Raw genomic sequence first — 16,941 nt, 5'->3', positions numbered from 1 at the left:
CTGGAACTGTTAACATTAAACTCACTGGAACCTAACACTTAGGTCAGGCAACTAAATGTTCTTAGGGTGCACAGAAATGTTTCAGCCCATCTTCTAACATTTGACCAAGACCTCAGCCTAAATTTTAATAAGACTTGAAATGCAGGGCTTTTTTTCTAGTGGTTCTTTATTTATAATGTAGGCTGAAGCAACTGTTACAAGGTAGAAGGGAGACACGTTACACAATTGTTATTTATACAAGTTTAGAACAAAAAACTGCACAGGGAGAGGTCAACTCTCAGTACAAACTAGCAACTAAACCACAATAATTTACCTTTAGAAACAATTTCTTTATTTTTAGCTGTGACACTGCTTTTACAATATGCAAAAACACAAACAGAACTACCCAAGGTGTTTTGTCACATTCTTTCTACATTGAATTTGGCAACATTTTATATTAAATTTATTCAGATTATACTAACGTTTAAAAACTAAACAAGTGAAAAGCTGTACCAAGGTACAGTTACATCCATTTATTTCAAAGGTTTAAAATACCACTTTTATCTAACGTAATTACCTTGCAGTGATTTCTGCTTTTGCAAAAACCATCTCAAGCATCATATGCACAATGCATCAGCTACTTTTAGTCATCAAGATTGGTGGGCTAAACCACAGGCACTACTGTTGCTTATATTCTGTAAAAGGAGCTTGTTTTTCAAAGAAAAAAAGCTTAAATAGTTTCTAATAATCATGCCTTTGCTTTAAAGCCATAACATAAAATGTCCTTGAGCGATCACAGCAGTGTTAAATGTTAATATATAGAACAGTGACTATACAGGTATGTTTCTTTCACATCCAATGCAGTTATGTATTAAAGCATAAGACTATGTAGCCGAAGCTTAGCACCAACAGAGATCTGCAGGCCCTGGGGGACCTGCCAGGCTCTTTCTCCTTGAGAGGTTCGGTCCCAAATGAGCACTTTCAACTGACCCTACTAAGAGGCTGGCTTTTTTTTTTTTTAAAAAAAAAAACACCGATAGAGTCCCCAGATGTGATCCCTTTAAATCTACAAATCTCTGTTGGCTTTAGGGGATGGGCATTATAACAGATTTAACTTTCACTTAAAGAAAAGACAGAAATCCATTCCAAAAAACATTACCTAGAATACAAAAAAGAGGACAGTATAGTGGTCAGATTCCAGGTGACAAGAAAGAAATCCTCCTCTCCAATGTTTAGTATGAAGCCAGTTAACTGCCACTTATTTAAAAGAAGATAAGAAAAACAAGCCCCCAGACTGGTAAACACATTGGCAAGTTGCTAGACTCCAAGCTGGTTACCCTTGTTAAATCCGCTCGAGTTTTTTCAAAATATTTGGGCTTTTCAACGCACCCAGCCTGCTGGGCACAGTTAAGTAAAAGGCATTTGCTATATCTAAGAATTCCCTGCTATCATTTTTAAATGTTTTCACATTTTTAAAACTGCCTTACCATTTTGGATGCATTTGGACTCAATGAAAGTGGGTATAACAGACGAGTAACTGAAGTGGGGGTTCTATGTCTACCTGGTGGCGGCCGCATGCACAGGACTGGAGGTGGGTGCTGTGTGCAGTCAGGAGGAATCGTGGGAGAAAGGAAGTCCTTAAACACCCTACAGAAACAAACACTGCAATCCAGTATGGCTTATTCGGATGCATTTACCATGAAGCTACTAGAAATTCAACCTACAAGGCTACCCTTAAACGTAACAGGATCGGCTATGTTGACAGTGTGCCCCTCCCCCGGCCCTCCCCCCAATCCCAACACAGTCTACCATTTCCAGAGTTACTTCACTCCAGATATTGCTCATCAACTGACTCCCGCATTTCTCATCCCGAAAGTAGTTTGCTTGGATAAGGATTTTTACTCCTTATCCATTTTGTTTGTACATTAAAATAACTTGAATTTGCTCCTAAGCCAGACTACTACAATGCATCTACAAAAGCTTGCAGGAAAACAAAAGAAAAAAAGCTAAGTATAGTTATCCTTTCTTCTGAAATCACTAACTTTGTGGTTCCCCTGCCCGACCTCCCCCCGCCCTTATGCATTTAAAATTTTACAAAGACTTGTAAAAAAGTTAAATGGAATTTGGCACCTTCAGAAAAATCAAAAGGGAAACTTAAGATTAAAATGTGCAGAAAGAAAACTTGATATTTACAAATTAAAAGATCAAGGTTATGTCAGTTACGTATGTTGCTTTTAATTCTTATCTAAAGGTGTACTTTCAAAAGAGCTGTGTTCTGAGTTGCCTACAAAATCTTTTGATTATAGATTGGAATGGATCAAGACAAATTAGGTCTTATTAATTAGACAGTTCATTCCCCACTGGCAGCATTTCTTGTGAGCCTAAGAGAGCCTAAGAGAAGCGCGGGGCTGAGCGGTCATTTGTTGTGGTCTTCTTCAGTTTCACGCCCCTTCGGATGGCGTTCAGCATGTCTTCTCCTTGCGGGACGTCCCTCGGGCTCACATCTGCAGGGTCGCTCTCTGGAACCTGGCCTGGGGAGGCAGTGGCACTTGGGGGATCCCTCTCCTGGTCTTCGGCCTCACTTTCTGGAATCGCCTGTCTGTGCTCCTCGGGGATGCTCGGCTTTGGGCCTGGAAGAGGGGGGTTGACGGAAGCTTGGCCGCTCCACATTGAGGTGGGCACACTGGTGACACCTTGAGGGCTCTCAGCCACAGACGGCGACTCTGGGCTGTGCTCACCCCGCTCCTCAGGCCCATCTGGAGGGGCTGGCAGCACCCCAGGGAGGTCTGGGACCGTGGGGGTCTTAACAGGGATCACGGGTGTCTTGATGGGGATGGGACCGGCTCCTATGGTCCCCCGGCGGACAGAAGGCTTGGTGGAAGGGGTCCGTCGGATGGTTGCAACCCCTGGGGTGACCATAGCAGGTCCGAGGGTGGTGGGAAGGCCCGCGGTCGAGGCCGGGCGCTTGGCTTGGAACATCCTTCGATAGGACTGGCTGATGTCACTGTTTCTCGGGATGGTGGAGGATTTGTCAAACTCCTGCTGATCGGCCTCCTGGTCACCACTTACAGAGAAATAATCGTAATCTGAAACTGATTAGAGGATCCAATTAGAAATCTCCGAGGTGGTGGCTGTGCTTTTTCATTCTCTGTGTTGGGAGGACAGAAGGCCAGGGACTTCACCCGCAACTTCACCCCAAGCCTCCCTGGGTTTCCAGGCCCCCACCATCTAAGAACTCCTTGATGGGGATTGTCATTTTGTTCACCAAGGGAGCCCTGAGCACCAGAGAGCACTGGACACAACAGGCTTGCACTCAGATACCGCTGAGCTGGAAGGATGCAAAACGCTGCCTCTGAGAACCTCTGGGAGGAGTAAAGAGGGTGGAAGGAGGAAATAGCCTCTCCAGCCTAGAATGCGATGTGAGAAACAAACCCCACATGGACCATACAGACCTCCCCCATGATCAGCCCATTCGTGCAAAGACTAGAAAAACAACGGAACTGGCAGCGAGTCTCTGAAAACTATGCACAAGACAGGTTCCATCAGTGCAGTGTGCTCACTTCCTCTCCCAACACAGGGTCACATGGGAGGGGAAAAGCGTCCAGCCTGAACACCTCAGAGCACGTTTCTGAACAGCAGCACTCTGTCATCTGGGCCAGGTCAGTTCTGGGGCGGGGTGCGGGGGTCTTTAGGCTGTATTATGGGATGTTTAGCAGCATCCCTGGCTGTCTACCAGATGCCAGTAGCACCCCCTCCAACTGTCACAACTAAAAATGTCTTTGCTGCTGCTGCTGCTAAGTCGCTTCAGTCGTGTCTGACTCTGTGCGACCCCATAGACAGCAGCCCACCAGGCTCCCCCGTCCCTGGGATTCTCCAGGCAAGAACACTGGAATGGGTTGCCATTTCCTTCTCCAATGCATGAAAATGAAAAGTGAAAGTGAAGTCGCTCAGTCGTGTCCGACCCTCAGCGACCCCATGGACTGCAGCCTACCAGGCTCCTCCGTCCATGGGATTTTCAGGCAAGAGTACTGGGGTGGGGTGCCACTGCCTTCTCCGAAAAATGTCTCTAGATGTTGCCAAGTGTCCTCTGGGGAGAAAGACGGTCCTCCACTGAGACCCACTGTCTGAGAGACCTGAATGAAGGACTGCCAATGGGCTTGGCCAACTCTCACAGATCTCTCCTACTGGCTGGAATGCCATCGTGCTGGCCTTGTGGCTGTCTGGGGAGAGGCATCAGAGAGGTGGGTTCATAGAAAATTTGGCTGGAACAGGTTAAGAATTTGGGTTTCAGACTCTTGACAGATCTTAGATTCAAACTCTAGCTCTGCTTATTACTTGTGTGAACCCTGGGCCTCAGTCTCCAAGTATGTAAAATGAGGATAAATATACACATGGGCTTCCCAGGTGGCGCAGTGGTGAAGAACCTGCCTGCCAATGCAGGACACACAAGAGACACAGTGTGATCCCTGGGTCAGGAAGATTCCCTGAAGGAGAATATGGCAACTCACTCCAGTATTCTTGCCTGGAGAATTCCATGGGCAGGGGAGCCTAGTGGGCTACAGTCCATGGGGCTGCAAAGAGTTGGAAACAACTGAGTGAGCATGCATACATGTTATATAAGTGGCTGTGACAAATAAATGGGACAATAAAGTGCTTAGTCTGTTTTTATCTAGTCGCTCAGTCATGTCTGACTTTGCAACCTTGTCCGTGGGATTTTTCAGGCAGGAACACTGGAGTGGGTTGCCATCCTCCTCCAAGGGATCTTCCTGACCCAAGGATCGAACCTGCGTTGGCCGGTGGATTCTTTACCCTCTGAGCCATCAGGGAAGCCCAGAGTACTTACTACAAAGTGCCAAACACAAATGATACAGTATCATTAATAGCATCTTGTGTTCATATGGGAACTTCCCTGAACCCTGAAGGTGAAGAACCAGCAAAGCTGTGAAAGTCTGGCCACTTCCTTGGATGGCAGCTACCTAACAATCACAGATGGATCCCCTCCCAAGAATTCCAAGATGCTCGATGGTGTCTGGACGGACTTCTGCCTCCTCCCAGTGGGGAGGGCCCCCCGTCCTCACCTGGCACTGCTCAGGAAGCCCGGCTGGAAAGCCTAGGCTGCCTCCTACCTTGGGAGGGGATGGTGTCCTCAGAGCAGCAGGGGGTGGTGGTCTGGGTGCTGTAGCCACTGGAGCACTGAAGTGAATCCCGGCTGCTCCTCTGGGTGTCCAGCTGGAGGCCCCGAGACAGGGCCAATGCCAGTTCCTCACAAGCCTCCATCTCCTCCCCGGGCTGCAGGTGGGAGGAAAGAGACGAGATCCCGGGGCTATGAGTCCCTGTCTGATAACCCCAGAGCCTTTCTACTCTTCCAATGGGGCTTTGACTGGACTCCTACTCTGTTCCCATGACCACCACTGGGTCTGTGGGCCCAGGAGGCTGTCAGCTTGCTTGGGCCCTAACCAGGCTCTAGAAAGTTCTAGAGTCTAACTCACATATGAGACCTTCCCTGGGGGTCTTCTAAATGCCATAGACCAGGGAGTTGGGGAAAGGGGCTCAGGTCCCTCCAGCCGCTGGCCAGCACGTGGCCCCTGGCCAGGTGTGGAGGGCCCCGGCCAGCTGAAGAAAACAAGAGCGTTGTTACCCTGGTGGCGGCTGATACGGTCATGCTCCTTGGCCTTTGGGCCTCCTCGGTAGCAGCAGGGGCACCTCCTGCTGCAGCGGGGCCTGCTCCGCTGGGGTCTGGCTCTCGCTTCTCTTTGCGGCGCTGAAGGGTGTTCACAAGAGGCTGATCATAAGGTCCTGGCTTGGCCCAGTCCTGAGTGGAGCAAGCGTGGTCAGGCACCAGGGCCTCGGCCTCCACTTGGAGGCCAGAGAACCCTCCAGACAGCTGCCCACCCACGGAAGGCGGCTGGTCCCCACGGAGGAAGCTCACACTGGGACAGGCCAGCAGCCCCTTCTCCCCTCACCCAGTGCTAGCAGAAGGGAATGGACAGTCCTTTGGGGACCCCCTGGGTACCTCTCCTTTCCTCATATCTGCCCAAAGACAGAAAACACACAAACTGGGCATGGATCCTGGGGGAGACTCTTACAGCCACCAAACAGCTGACCAACTGCCTGCGGTGTCTAAAGGCACCAGCCAGTGGAAAGACATCTCCTGGGACTAGGCCTGATGTCTGAGGAAGACCCTGGCCTATGGGCTCAATTGATCGCACTTGCATAGCCTGGCCACCAGGGGGCACTAAAGGAACTTCAGACACTTTTCCTGAGGCTGAACCTCACTTCAGGGAAGTAGCCCCAAAGGGCACTTGGGGATGTGCCATCTGAGGTCCTCACAGAGGCAGGGAAGGCCCCTGGGTTGGAAGAAGGATTCTGAGGAGTCTGAGAGGTGTGCACCACTTGCTCAAAATGCAGGCTGCCTAGGGGCCTACTATTCCAGTTAGGGTCCTCTCAAAATATCCTCTGGGCATCTATTGTACTTGCTAGGAAATAATATAAAAACTTGTTTGTATATTTAAGCAATGTTTAGTGCTTTAAAGCAATGTTTATTGGTTTATATGTCTTAATATAAACCATTAAGACTAAAAATAAAGTCTGCATTTACTTTGAAGATTAAAAAAAAAAAAAAAAGCCAAAACCTATCTGGAGGCATGGTTCTATTACCATGGCCCGATAAGGGACTCAGGGGAACAGTCTGAGGTACACAGTCCTCTATATCAGCAACTCCCTCAGGAATCCCCCAGGAGAGCAGAACTGGGATGTACACTTTGGAACCAAACATCCCCACCGTGCTCCATCTGGGTCTACTGGGGTCTAACCAGGGTTAACTGGTGTCTCCTAAAGGCAGCCCCTCCAATCCCAGCTCCGTGTGGACATCTCTGTCTCAGAGCTGCCTGCTGGATTCTGGTTCTCCTCCTGGGAGAATTTACTCAGGGAGGAGGTGTTATGGGGAAGAAGGCAGAGTGTGAGAGGAAGGGGGTGAGGGGAGCATCGGGGTGAGAATTGTAGGGGGAGAAGGGGGGTGAGCACAGAGGCAATGAGGGATGGGGGAAAGGGCGGAGAGACACAAACCTTCCAGCTAGGGATCTGAGATGACGGGAACATGCCGGGCCCAATGGTGTAATAATGAGCGTAGTCTGGAAGATGGACAGAGGTGACCCGAGGGAGCAGGCGGGAGGCGGGCAGGCAATGAGGGAAAAGGCTCGCCCCTACGGGCCCCACATGGGACTCACTTGATAAACTATAGTGAGAAAACCCGTTAGACAACTGGAAACAAAAAAAAGGGGAGGAAAAAAAATTAATATAACAGGATGAGTGTGGAGGTACAAGACGGCATTGACATTCAAGGGAGAGGGGAGACCTGAGTATTTACAAATAAACATCAGGGACTCTGCTGCTCATGGACAGTCCATGATGCGAGAGAAGAGCTCCACAGTGCAAAGAATGCACGTTTATCTGACACCAAGCATTCAGTGGGGGAAAATACTGTATCTACTTTTAGAATAGTTTGGAAATGATCGGTGTCCCAGTGCTCAATGGTCTTCGATTATTTCACTAATAATTTCATAGTGATGGTGATTTGCTCATCTCATTATGCAGCTTTCAAAACTTAACACCATCAGCTGAAGCTGTTTGTTCCAGGTTTCCAAATCATCAGAGTGTTCAGGAGCAGATTCTAAATTGGGGCGAAGAAGGGGGGGCTGCAAACGAAAAGGCGGGAAAGCACACAGCCTCTGACGCGGTGGAATGTCACATCCAACGACAAGGTGACGAGGTGGCCACGGTGGGTGGGGTGCGGGGGAGGGGGAGGAGGAAAGATGGATGACCATCCATGTCCTGGGAAGAAGCCTTCACACCTCCGAGTTCCCCATACCCCTTCCTCTCCCTCTTGATGACTGCAAGGTCACTGCTTCAGGAGCCAGGCACCCCTTCCCGAAAAATCCCTCAGTCTTGTCCCTCCCTCTGTCCCAAGAGGGTCTACTCTTGGTGGAGATTTTGAGTTTCTGGGTTTCTGCGGCTGTGTGGGAAGTAGCTGGCAGAGGGGTGTTGGGGGAGAGGCTGGGACCCCAGCCGGTCACCTTCTCCGTGGACGCCCAGGCACCCATGGTGGAGCCTGAGCTGACCGAGGTGGGCGAGCTGCACTCGCTCACCGACTGGCAGGTTTCCGAGGCTTCGGAGGAGGCCGAGCTGGACGAGTTCTGCAGCAGGGGAGGGACCACACGAGGGGACCACGTGCCACCAAAAAAGAACATCCGTAAAAAATAAAAAGATGGGGGAGGGTGGGGGCAGGGGGGAGGAAGGTCACGCAACAGAGAGAGAGAGACAGATGTGTACACAGAAAAGGGAAGGATGAGAGAAGCAGAGTTAGGGTTATTTTTTCCCCCCAAAGCTGCGCCCACACAGAGGCTTCCAAGCCCTGGAAAGGAAGCGTGACACCCAGTGAGACCCAGACCCGCTGGACCGTGAGGCTCCCAGGACCCTGACGTTGGCATGTGTGTGGTGCACGGGCTGCGTGCCTGGCTCGGGGATGCCATGCCTTTTACACCTCTCAGGTGCCCGGATGTTATGACGTGAGGACTGACCCCCCAGCCCGGGCTTTTGCTCCACATCTGCCTGTTGTCGTTTAGTCACTAAGCCATGTCCGACTCTTTTGTGACCCTATGGACTGTCGCCCGCCAGGCTCTTCTCTCCATGGGATTTCCCCAGGCAAGAATACTGGAGTGGGTTGCCATTTCCTTCTCCAGACGATCTTCTCAATCCAGATATTGAACTTGCGTTTCCTACATTGCAGGTGGATTCTTTACCGCTGAGCCACCATGGAAGCCCCTTGTCTCCTTAGAATAGCTCTAATTCCTGGATTCTCTCCCTTTATCACATGCAGCCTTTGGATCCCTAAGGGGTGGTTTCCAGCTGTGAAGCTGTATCTTCACAGGACATGATTTTAGGTCTTTCTGCCTGGGGGGTGATTTTGAGGCTTTGGGCAGTGAACTCCAGTGGTTAGGGCAATGTTTCTAGTGGCCATCATAGGGAGGGTGAACCATCCAGTGAGATCTGAGACATCACAGAACTGAGGTCTGCCTTGAGAAAACATCTCTTCAGGCTGATCTGATTAAACCTCCAGTCCCTACCCATCTCCCAGTGCCAACCAGGCACCTGCTCCCAGGCCCTAACTAACCTTCAGCCGAGGCAGAGACTGCCTGTTAATTCAGTACTGCATCTTGACATTCTGTTCCTGTCCTGGCACGTGGCAGGTGCCTAACAGTGCTGAATGGATGTGACAATGACCATCTCTTCCATGTAACTGTGTCCTGCCCCCGCCCCCTCCCACCAGGGGGCATGCTCTGGGCCCACCCAGGCATGTGCTTTCCGTTTTCTTCACTGTTAACTGCAATCTCATCCCATCCGTATAAGCAAGTCTGAGCCTCTTTACTCTTTCCCTGGAAGTGCCCCTGTTTCACTGGCAAGGAGGCCAGATTCATGTTTCTGTCCCCCAGCTTTCACCCGCCAAAGGAAGGTTCCTCCAGCCTTGCTGTGTGTGTGTGGATCAGGCTGAATGAAGCAGGGTTTCAGCCTCCAGTTGTGTCGCGGGAAACAGAAGGTGGGCCTATTGGGACTGACTGAAATCTGAAAGCCTGTGAATCCTGCAACAGCAAGGAACCAAAAAGGCATTCCGTGTGCACGTGGCTCCTTGGAGCCAAAGCCAGGGCAGACCCCACAGTGGAGGTCCTGGCTGCTTCCCCAGCTCAGTGTTTGGTTAGCAGTCCAGGATCTGAAGTCTGAAAATTTGAAGTCCTTTTTCTGCCACTTCCCAGGCTAGGAACCATGGGTTTAATCTCTCTAAAGCCTCATTTTTCCTCCTCTTTAGAATAGGGATCAATAATATCTATTGGATGAAGATTAAATGAGATTGTGTGTGTGTGCGTGTGTATCTATGTATGTAGTGCTTAACCAACTGTAAACAAAAGCCGGTTATCATTATAATTTACCAGAACTACTTATTTTGGCTCCTCTAATTAAAATAAGTTCAATTTGAAAAAGAAACAGTAAAGCAGCCCAGGACTACAGGTTCTTATTTCCTTTGACTTCTGCTCATTTTTTTCTGAAGAGCCCCTTGAGTGGATGGAGTGAAGGGTTCTAGGCAGGAGCCCCACTGCAGACGTGGTCCCATCTCTCCTGGGCACACGTGGCACAACTTGTAAAGAGCAGAGTGGAGGACGCGGAGAATCCTGAATACATCCTGCCACGCGGCATTCATTTACACCCGTGCACCCGAGGGATTTCGCTGCTTATGGATGTCTGCTCCCTTCCTCCCACCCAAATAAAGGTAATAATACTTCCCCTAGAAAACCATATACCCTCTGGCCTGTGTGAGGTGTACTGCTGCTGCTGCTGCTAAGTCGCGTCAGTCGTGTCCGACTCTGTGCGACCCCATAGACGGCAGCCCACCAGGCTCCCCCGTCCCTGGGATTCTCCAGGCAAGAGTACTGGAGTGGGGTGCCATTTCCTTCTCCAATGCATGAAAGTGAAAAGTGAAAATGAAGTCGCTCAGTCGTGTCCGACTCGTAAAGACCCCATGGACTGCAGCCTACCAGGCTCCTCTGTCCATGGGATTCTCCAGGCGAGAGTACTGGAGTGGGGTGCCATCACCTTCTCCGTGTGAGGTGTACAATCTCCTTAAATTTCCCCTCTGCCTTAGAAGTAGCCATAATGCCTTTTTCAAGAAAAACAGAATTCTCAATTAAATTCTGCAGCATCCCTGAGTTTACTCAAACTACCCTAGAGTTGCTTTGCCAAGCATTTATCTGAGGCACCGGCTTTCAGATTTAAGTAAATCCCAACAATCCCGCCTTCTGTTTCCCTTGACATGACTGGAGGCAGAAACCCTGCTTCATTCAGCCTGATCCACACATGCACAGCAAAGCTGGAGCACATGGCCTCTTTTTTTAGAAAGGGGCGTCAGCGCACGATATTTTGTTAATGCATCAGTTGATTAAAAACACACACAGAATGACACTGCACATTAGAAAAGCCTTTGAGGAGCTGCAAATCCCTGCTCCCTCTCTACCACACTCACTCTAGGCTCACGAGACACACAGGTGCAGTTTAGTGCCACACAAGGCGGGACCTTGTAGAGAGTGAGTGAGCCAAAGCACCCAGCTAGGACAAGTAGAGGACTTAAAGCTGCAGCTCCCAGCTCCGAGCATTTCTGCTTAAAATTGAATCTCGACCCCAGGAAGAGAGAGAGAGGCAACAGCGCTCCCAGGGACAGCTGTGAAATGACAAAGGCGGGGCTCCAGGCTGAGTGGCTCTGAGTTCATCAATGTCAGACGCATCACGTGAGTGGCTGTCTGGCTCCCAGAACATGACAGATGCTTCCTCGACGTGGAGTGCTCCCCAGAACACTCTGCTAGGGGCACCTTACGGCCAGGGTGGCGCAGAAAGGCCGCTGGACCAGTTGCTAGAAACCCTCGTTCCAGATTCCCACTGCAGGTCACATAACTGTGCCACTCGGGCAAACTGCTTTACATCTTAGCCTGTTTCCCCCCAAAAAACAGGGATAACAACACTCCAAGTGGCTGCTGGCCGGACTACAGACAACAGGCAGGAGCTCCTAGGACGGTGCCTGGCACCCAGGAGATACTTGCTGACTCTCAGGCAAATTGGATACCTGGATGAACAAGACAAGCACATGACCTTCTGAATCCAAAGGATCTTGGGCCAAAGTCTGTGACTGGTCTCAAAATGTATTATATTGGGTTGACCAAAAAGTTTGTAATGTCTTACTTTGGAAAAACCCTAATGATCTTTTTGGTGAACCCAATATGCAATGGGCTCGCAGTCACCACGCTCCCCAGCAGATGGCGCTGAGGGGACATCCTGGATATTTCCTGGTTGCCTGTATGCTGTGCTTGCTAGTCTAGACGCCAACCCACTGACACAAAAAAGGGACACAGAGGAGCAGGTGAAGGGTGTTCGATGCCCAGCTCCTGCCTTCTGCTCTTCTGCAGCTCTTGAGCTGGGCGTTTAGTGCCATCTAACCCAATTGTATTCAAAGAGACTCAACACCTCCCCTTCTCCCAGGAGGAAGATGCCAACAGAATTACCTGCATGGGCTCTGAAGATACAAGAAGCTGAAACTGCCAAGGAAGGGCTCTGAGGCGTTGTTCAACAGCAGAATCTCTGTCCCCGTGTGCAAATGGGATAATGACTACATCATGCCAAGCCAGCCACAGGGAGACTAGAGAGCAGCCAAGACTCTTGAGTCTGTCTACATACCTGTCTACACAAGTGTGAAAACTCTCCAAATCAATGGGGTGACAACCATCACCCGCATGGTGATCATAAGCTTTGAGTGAGTGAAAGTCACTCAGTCGTGTCCAACTCTGTGAGACCCCATGGACTGTGGTCCACCAGGTTCCTCTGTCCACGGAGTAGTTAGCCGTTTCCTTCTCCAGGGGATCTTCCCCACCCAGGGATCGAATCCAGGTCTCCCGCATTGTAGGCGGATTCTTTACCATCTGAGTTACCAGGGAAGCCTGATCATAAGTTTTAACCCCCACTTATATTATCTCCCCCTAAAGGGAGATCAGCTCATCTAAAGATGAGAAATTAAACCAGAGGTTCCCGGTGTCAGACGACCAGGGTCTGTCCAAGCTCTCTGGTTCCCTCTCTGGTTCCAGCCATCAAGACTGATCCAGGGCCTCAGGTGTGGCGGCTGCTCCTGGGGCCAAGGACACCCTTACCTGGTTGGGGGCCTCGGGCGGCATGGGGGACGGCGACTTGGACTGGAAGGCGTCCTGGGAGATGAACCCTGAGTCGTGGGAGGACACGCTGGACAGCCGCACGGGCGCCTGCTGGGCCAGGCTGGAGCCGCGGTAGCGGTAGTGGGAGCTGGGCGAGTGCGAGTGGGAGCCGTGGGAGCCGCTGGACCGCGAGTCGCTGCTGTTGACGCTGTTCAGGCTGCTGCGGGGGCAGCGGGACAGAAGACAAGGGGGGACGGGGAGAACGGCATCACACAACCAGCCCCCAGCCCCAAGAGGCAGCACACACGGGGAGACATATTTTCAAAACACCCAATCATTAAGAGAGTAAACAAAAGGTCTTTTCTCTGTGAGCAAGGGGCGAAAACCAGCTATGGAGACGTGGTTCTCCAACGGCGCAATGAGGCATCTTTAGGATGGAAGGCTGTGATTTTAAAGAGCCAAGTGCTGCCCAGCTCTGCTGTGTCACCGACCAGCAAAGCCAGGGGACTCGATGTCTGTCTGAGGCACGAAAAAAGTTTATATCCTCTACTCACAAAAACCACAAGAAGGCTTTGGCATGACCTAGCTGGACCCAAGTGTCTTCCTTAGGTGAACCATCTGGGTCAACCTGGCCAACCATCACTTGGCACCAAGAGACTCCTCAAGGTGATTGCCTCTTAAGTGTGCCTAATTCAAGATGCCCGTATGTGAGGCAACTCTGTCTGTGTTCGTGTATTTTACATTTTATTAATATTAACAAAGTTGGTGGTTTAATGAATGGCTTGACCCTGAACACAGGTACTTCTCTGTCCAACTATCTGTGAGCCCAGCAAACAGAACACCTGGCAAGAGGCAGGCAGCTTTCAGGGACTAAGGGTCATCAATTGAAGCTGTTTGCTTCCAGGATGGAACAGTAAACAGGATGTCAGAAAATGACACTTGCCCTCTGGAGTTCTGCCTGTTCCGTTTCCAGTCGTAAGCAGTATGTCCTACACTCTGTCTCACCACTCAAATTACGAAACCCAGAAAACTGAACAAAGTCTCCTGGTCCAAACAGGCAGAGCTGACAGATAAAGGGCAGCTGTAGCAGCGTGAGAAGGCGCGAAATAAACAACCCAGACTGGGATTAGAAGATTTGTGGTTTCTGCTCCTAACTCTGCAAGAGATTCTCATCAGATTTCACAAACTCGGCCAGCTAATAAGACAGTCAAGGGCTGACTACTGTGTTCTGGTGCTCTATACTGGAATGATTTGGTGCTAACGTTCCAACAGATATAGCCAAGTGTGTTGGAGGAGATCAGGGATAATTATCATGAGTTTTGCTTCCCCGCCCCGCCTGTCAGCCAGAACAGGGCATGTGGAGACTGACAGCAACGTTCATGGCAATTTCACTACAGCAAGCTCAGGGCTGGCGCTGTCCATATGACAGGATTTTCTGTTGACACTAAAACTGTAGTTTAGTGTCACGCAGCTTTGTTTTATACTAATGAGATAAAAGTTTTCTTCGTTATCAAACGAAAAGAAAAAATCCTCAATAGAAAAAAACCTCAGATCAGAGAAATGCAAATCAAAACCACTATGAGGTACCATTTCACGCCAGTCAGAATGGCTGCGATCCAAAAGTCTACAAACAATAAATGCTGGAGAGGGTGTGGAGAAAAGGGAACCCTCTTACACTGTTGGTGGGAATGCAAACTAGTATGGCCACTATGGAGAACAGTGTGGAGATTCCTTAAAAAACTGGAAATAGAACTGCCTTATGACCCAGCAATCCTACTGCTGGGCATACACACTGAGGAAACCAGAATTGAAAGAGACACGTGTACCCCAATGTTCATCGCAGCACTGTTTATAATAGCCAGACATGGAAGCAACCTAGACATCCATCAGCAGATGAATGGATAAGAAAGCTGTGGTACATATACACAATGGAGTATTACTCAGCCATTAAAAAGAATATATTTGATTCAGTTCTAATGAGGTGGATGAAACTGGAGCCTATTATACAGAGTGAAGTAAGCCAGAAAGAAAAACACCAATACAGTATACTAATGCATATATATGGAATTTAGAAATATGGTAACAATAACCCTGTATACGAGACAGCAAAAGACACACTGATGTATAGAAGTCTTTTGGACTCTGTGGGAGAGGGAGAGGGTGGGATGATTTGGGAGAATGGCATTGAAATATGTAAAATATCATGTATGAAACGAGTCGCCAGTCCAGGTTCACTGCACGATACTGGATGCTTTGGGCTGGTGCACTGGGACGACCCAGAGGGATGGTATGGGGAGGGAGGAGGGAGGAGGGTTCAGGATGGGGAACACATGTATACCTGTGGCAGATTCATTTTGATATATGGCAAAACCAATACAATATTGTAAAGTTAACTTAAATAAAATTTAAAAAAAGAAAAAATTAAAAAAAAGAAAAAACCTCAGTAGACGTGTCACACACACACACACACACACACAGAGCACACAAAAGATGACAGGAAACCAACCACCACCCTCAGGCTGCAGAATGTCAGGCTGTAGCATCTCAAGTCTGAGCTTCCCGTTCCCTGTACAGTGCACGAGCTCAAACATGAAATGAAAGGCACACGCATACACGTGTGTAGAGAGAGGTTCTCACACACAGATTCGGCAGCTCCATCCTGTTCTTTACTCTCAACGCTAAGTCACAGGAAGAGGAAATCCATTCGGCTTTGAAAAGTCAAAGGAAAAGATAGGCAGGGAGAGTGTACCAAGAAGGACATGATGCATGGGGGTGTTTTTACCCTCACAGGAAGGGAATAATCAACTTGGCCATCAGCAAGTCAAGAATGGTCTTGAACAGAACGCTGCCAGGGAACAGTGTTGCTGACCGACATCAGAACTATTCCGATGGACCCTGAGTCACCAGGTTAACAATAACACCTAACAAAGCAGTGATGGTGGTGGTTGTGGAGGTTAACAGACCAAGAATTCTATTCACTTTGTGAAGCCCTGAGACAAAGACTGGGGGGCGAATAGAGCAGGAGCCACGCTCACTGCCTTCATCTGTTCTGGCCACAGCGAGATGCATCTGCATGAGAACCGACCCCATTCACCCTTTGGGAGCCCATGTGGTTTCTACTCTGCTAAACAGGAAAATCCAGTGAGAATTCATAAAATGGGGAGATTTTGTACCATGTACCCTGACAGAGAAAGCTGTGTTCACCAATTTAAGGTCTGATGGGATTTTTCCTTCTAACCCAAAATTAATTCCAAAACTAAAGAGTAAGACCAAAATCATGAGGGATCCTTTCACCCAATCACCATTTCCTGTTTAAAATGCACTATTTCAGAGTCCAAGACTGGCTCCAACATTCACAATTAGTGTAAAGCAAAATGCCACTTCCCAAGGCAACAGCCCAGCCTGGCTTCACCTACCTGCAGACGCTTGACTTGCGGGACATGGTGGTGCTCGGAGAAGAGGGTGGGGTCTGGTACGACCAACTGTAATCAGAACCTTTCAAGTCCAAAATCACCTAAGGGGACAGAGCAGGAGGGTCAGCAAAGTGCTGAGAAGGGAAACATTATCCGTCAAATCTTAACAACTGTCATAACGTCGAAATTCCACCATCATGGAAGAGTGGGGATCAAAGAAAAACATGTTGTGAAGAGTTTTCTTTTCAATGGAAGAATCATAGTACCAATCCATCACTGTCATAATCCTTTTTCTGAGACAAGCAAAGACATAATTAATGGGGGAGAGGAAAACCACAACATACCTGTCAAAAAGAAAAAGATTTACAGTTATAATTCATAAGAGACATTTACACCAAGGTTAGAATTTATAGGGTTTTTGTTTATAGTACAACATAGATGATAATGCTTTTAGGATGTGTTGATTTTACACAATGGACATGAGTTTGAGTAAACTCCAGGAATTGGTGATGGACAGGGAGGCCTGGCGTGCTGCAGTCCATGGGGTCGCAGAGAGTCGGACACAACTGAGTGACTGAACTGAACTGATCTTACATCTTAGTCACTTGATAGTTACTCATGCCCCCATCTGACCAATAAAACCTGACAGAATTAAGAACAAACCAATTTTTCATAATTACTTCTACATCTGTCTCCCTTACTTAACAAAGAGCTAGTTGAATGTAAGCTCTACTTTCTATTCACATAGTAGGTGCTCAATAAATATCTGCTTACTGAGTGAATGCCTGCAGGCTGTAGTCTAATAAAGGCAA

At 49.0% G+C, this 16,941-nt stretch overlaps 1 protein-coding gene across 11 annotated transcripts in view; it reads right to left on the bottom strand.

The window, feature by feature from the left end:
- Positions 1–308: 308 nt before the first annotated feature.
- MTSS1 (MTSS1, I-BAR domain containing) overlaps positions 309–16,941 on the bottom strand; it is a 160,585-nt gene continuing 143,952 nt past the window's right edge. For 2 of the 11 annotated variants that reach the window (XM_027560875.1, XM_027560878.1), the window contains 6 exons: positions 16,133–16,230; positions 12,717–12,933; positions 8,052–8,171; positions 5,618–5,791; positions 5,106–5,268; positions 987–3,071 (listed from right to left, as the gene is read on the bottom strand). In XM_027560875.1, the coding sequence (XP_027416676.1) occupies positions 2,371–3,071; positions 5,106–5,268; positions 5,618–5,791; positions 8,052–8,171; positions 12,717–12,933; positions 16,133–16,230 (1,473 nt within the window). In that variant the 3' untranslated portion in view covers positions 987–2,370. Of the gene's footprint in view, positions 3,072–5,105; positions 5,269–5,617; positions 5,792–7,044; positions 7,240–8,051; positions 8,172–12,716; positions 12,937–16,132; positions 16,231–16,941 lie in introns of all 11 variants that reach the window. The other 9 variants (XM_027560871.1, XM_027560873.1, XM_027560877.1 and 6 more) reach the window with 8 other exon arrangements.

The sequence above is a fragment of the Bos indicus x Bos taurus genome, chromosome 14 (assembly GCF_003369695.1).
Source record: "Bos indicus x Bos taurus breed Angus x Brahman F1 hybrid chromosome 14, Bos_hybrid_MaternalHap_v2.0, whole genome shotgun sequence".
Taxonomy (NCBI): Eukaryota; Metazoa; Chordata; class Mammalia; order Artiodactyla; family Bovidae; genus Bos; species Bos indicus x Bos taurus.
Note: the sequence above shows the minus strand (reverse complement) of the source record. Positions and strands in the feature narration are given on the sequence as shown.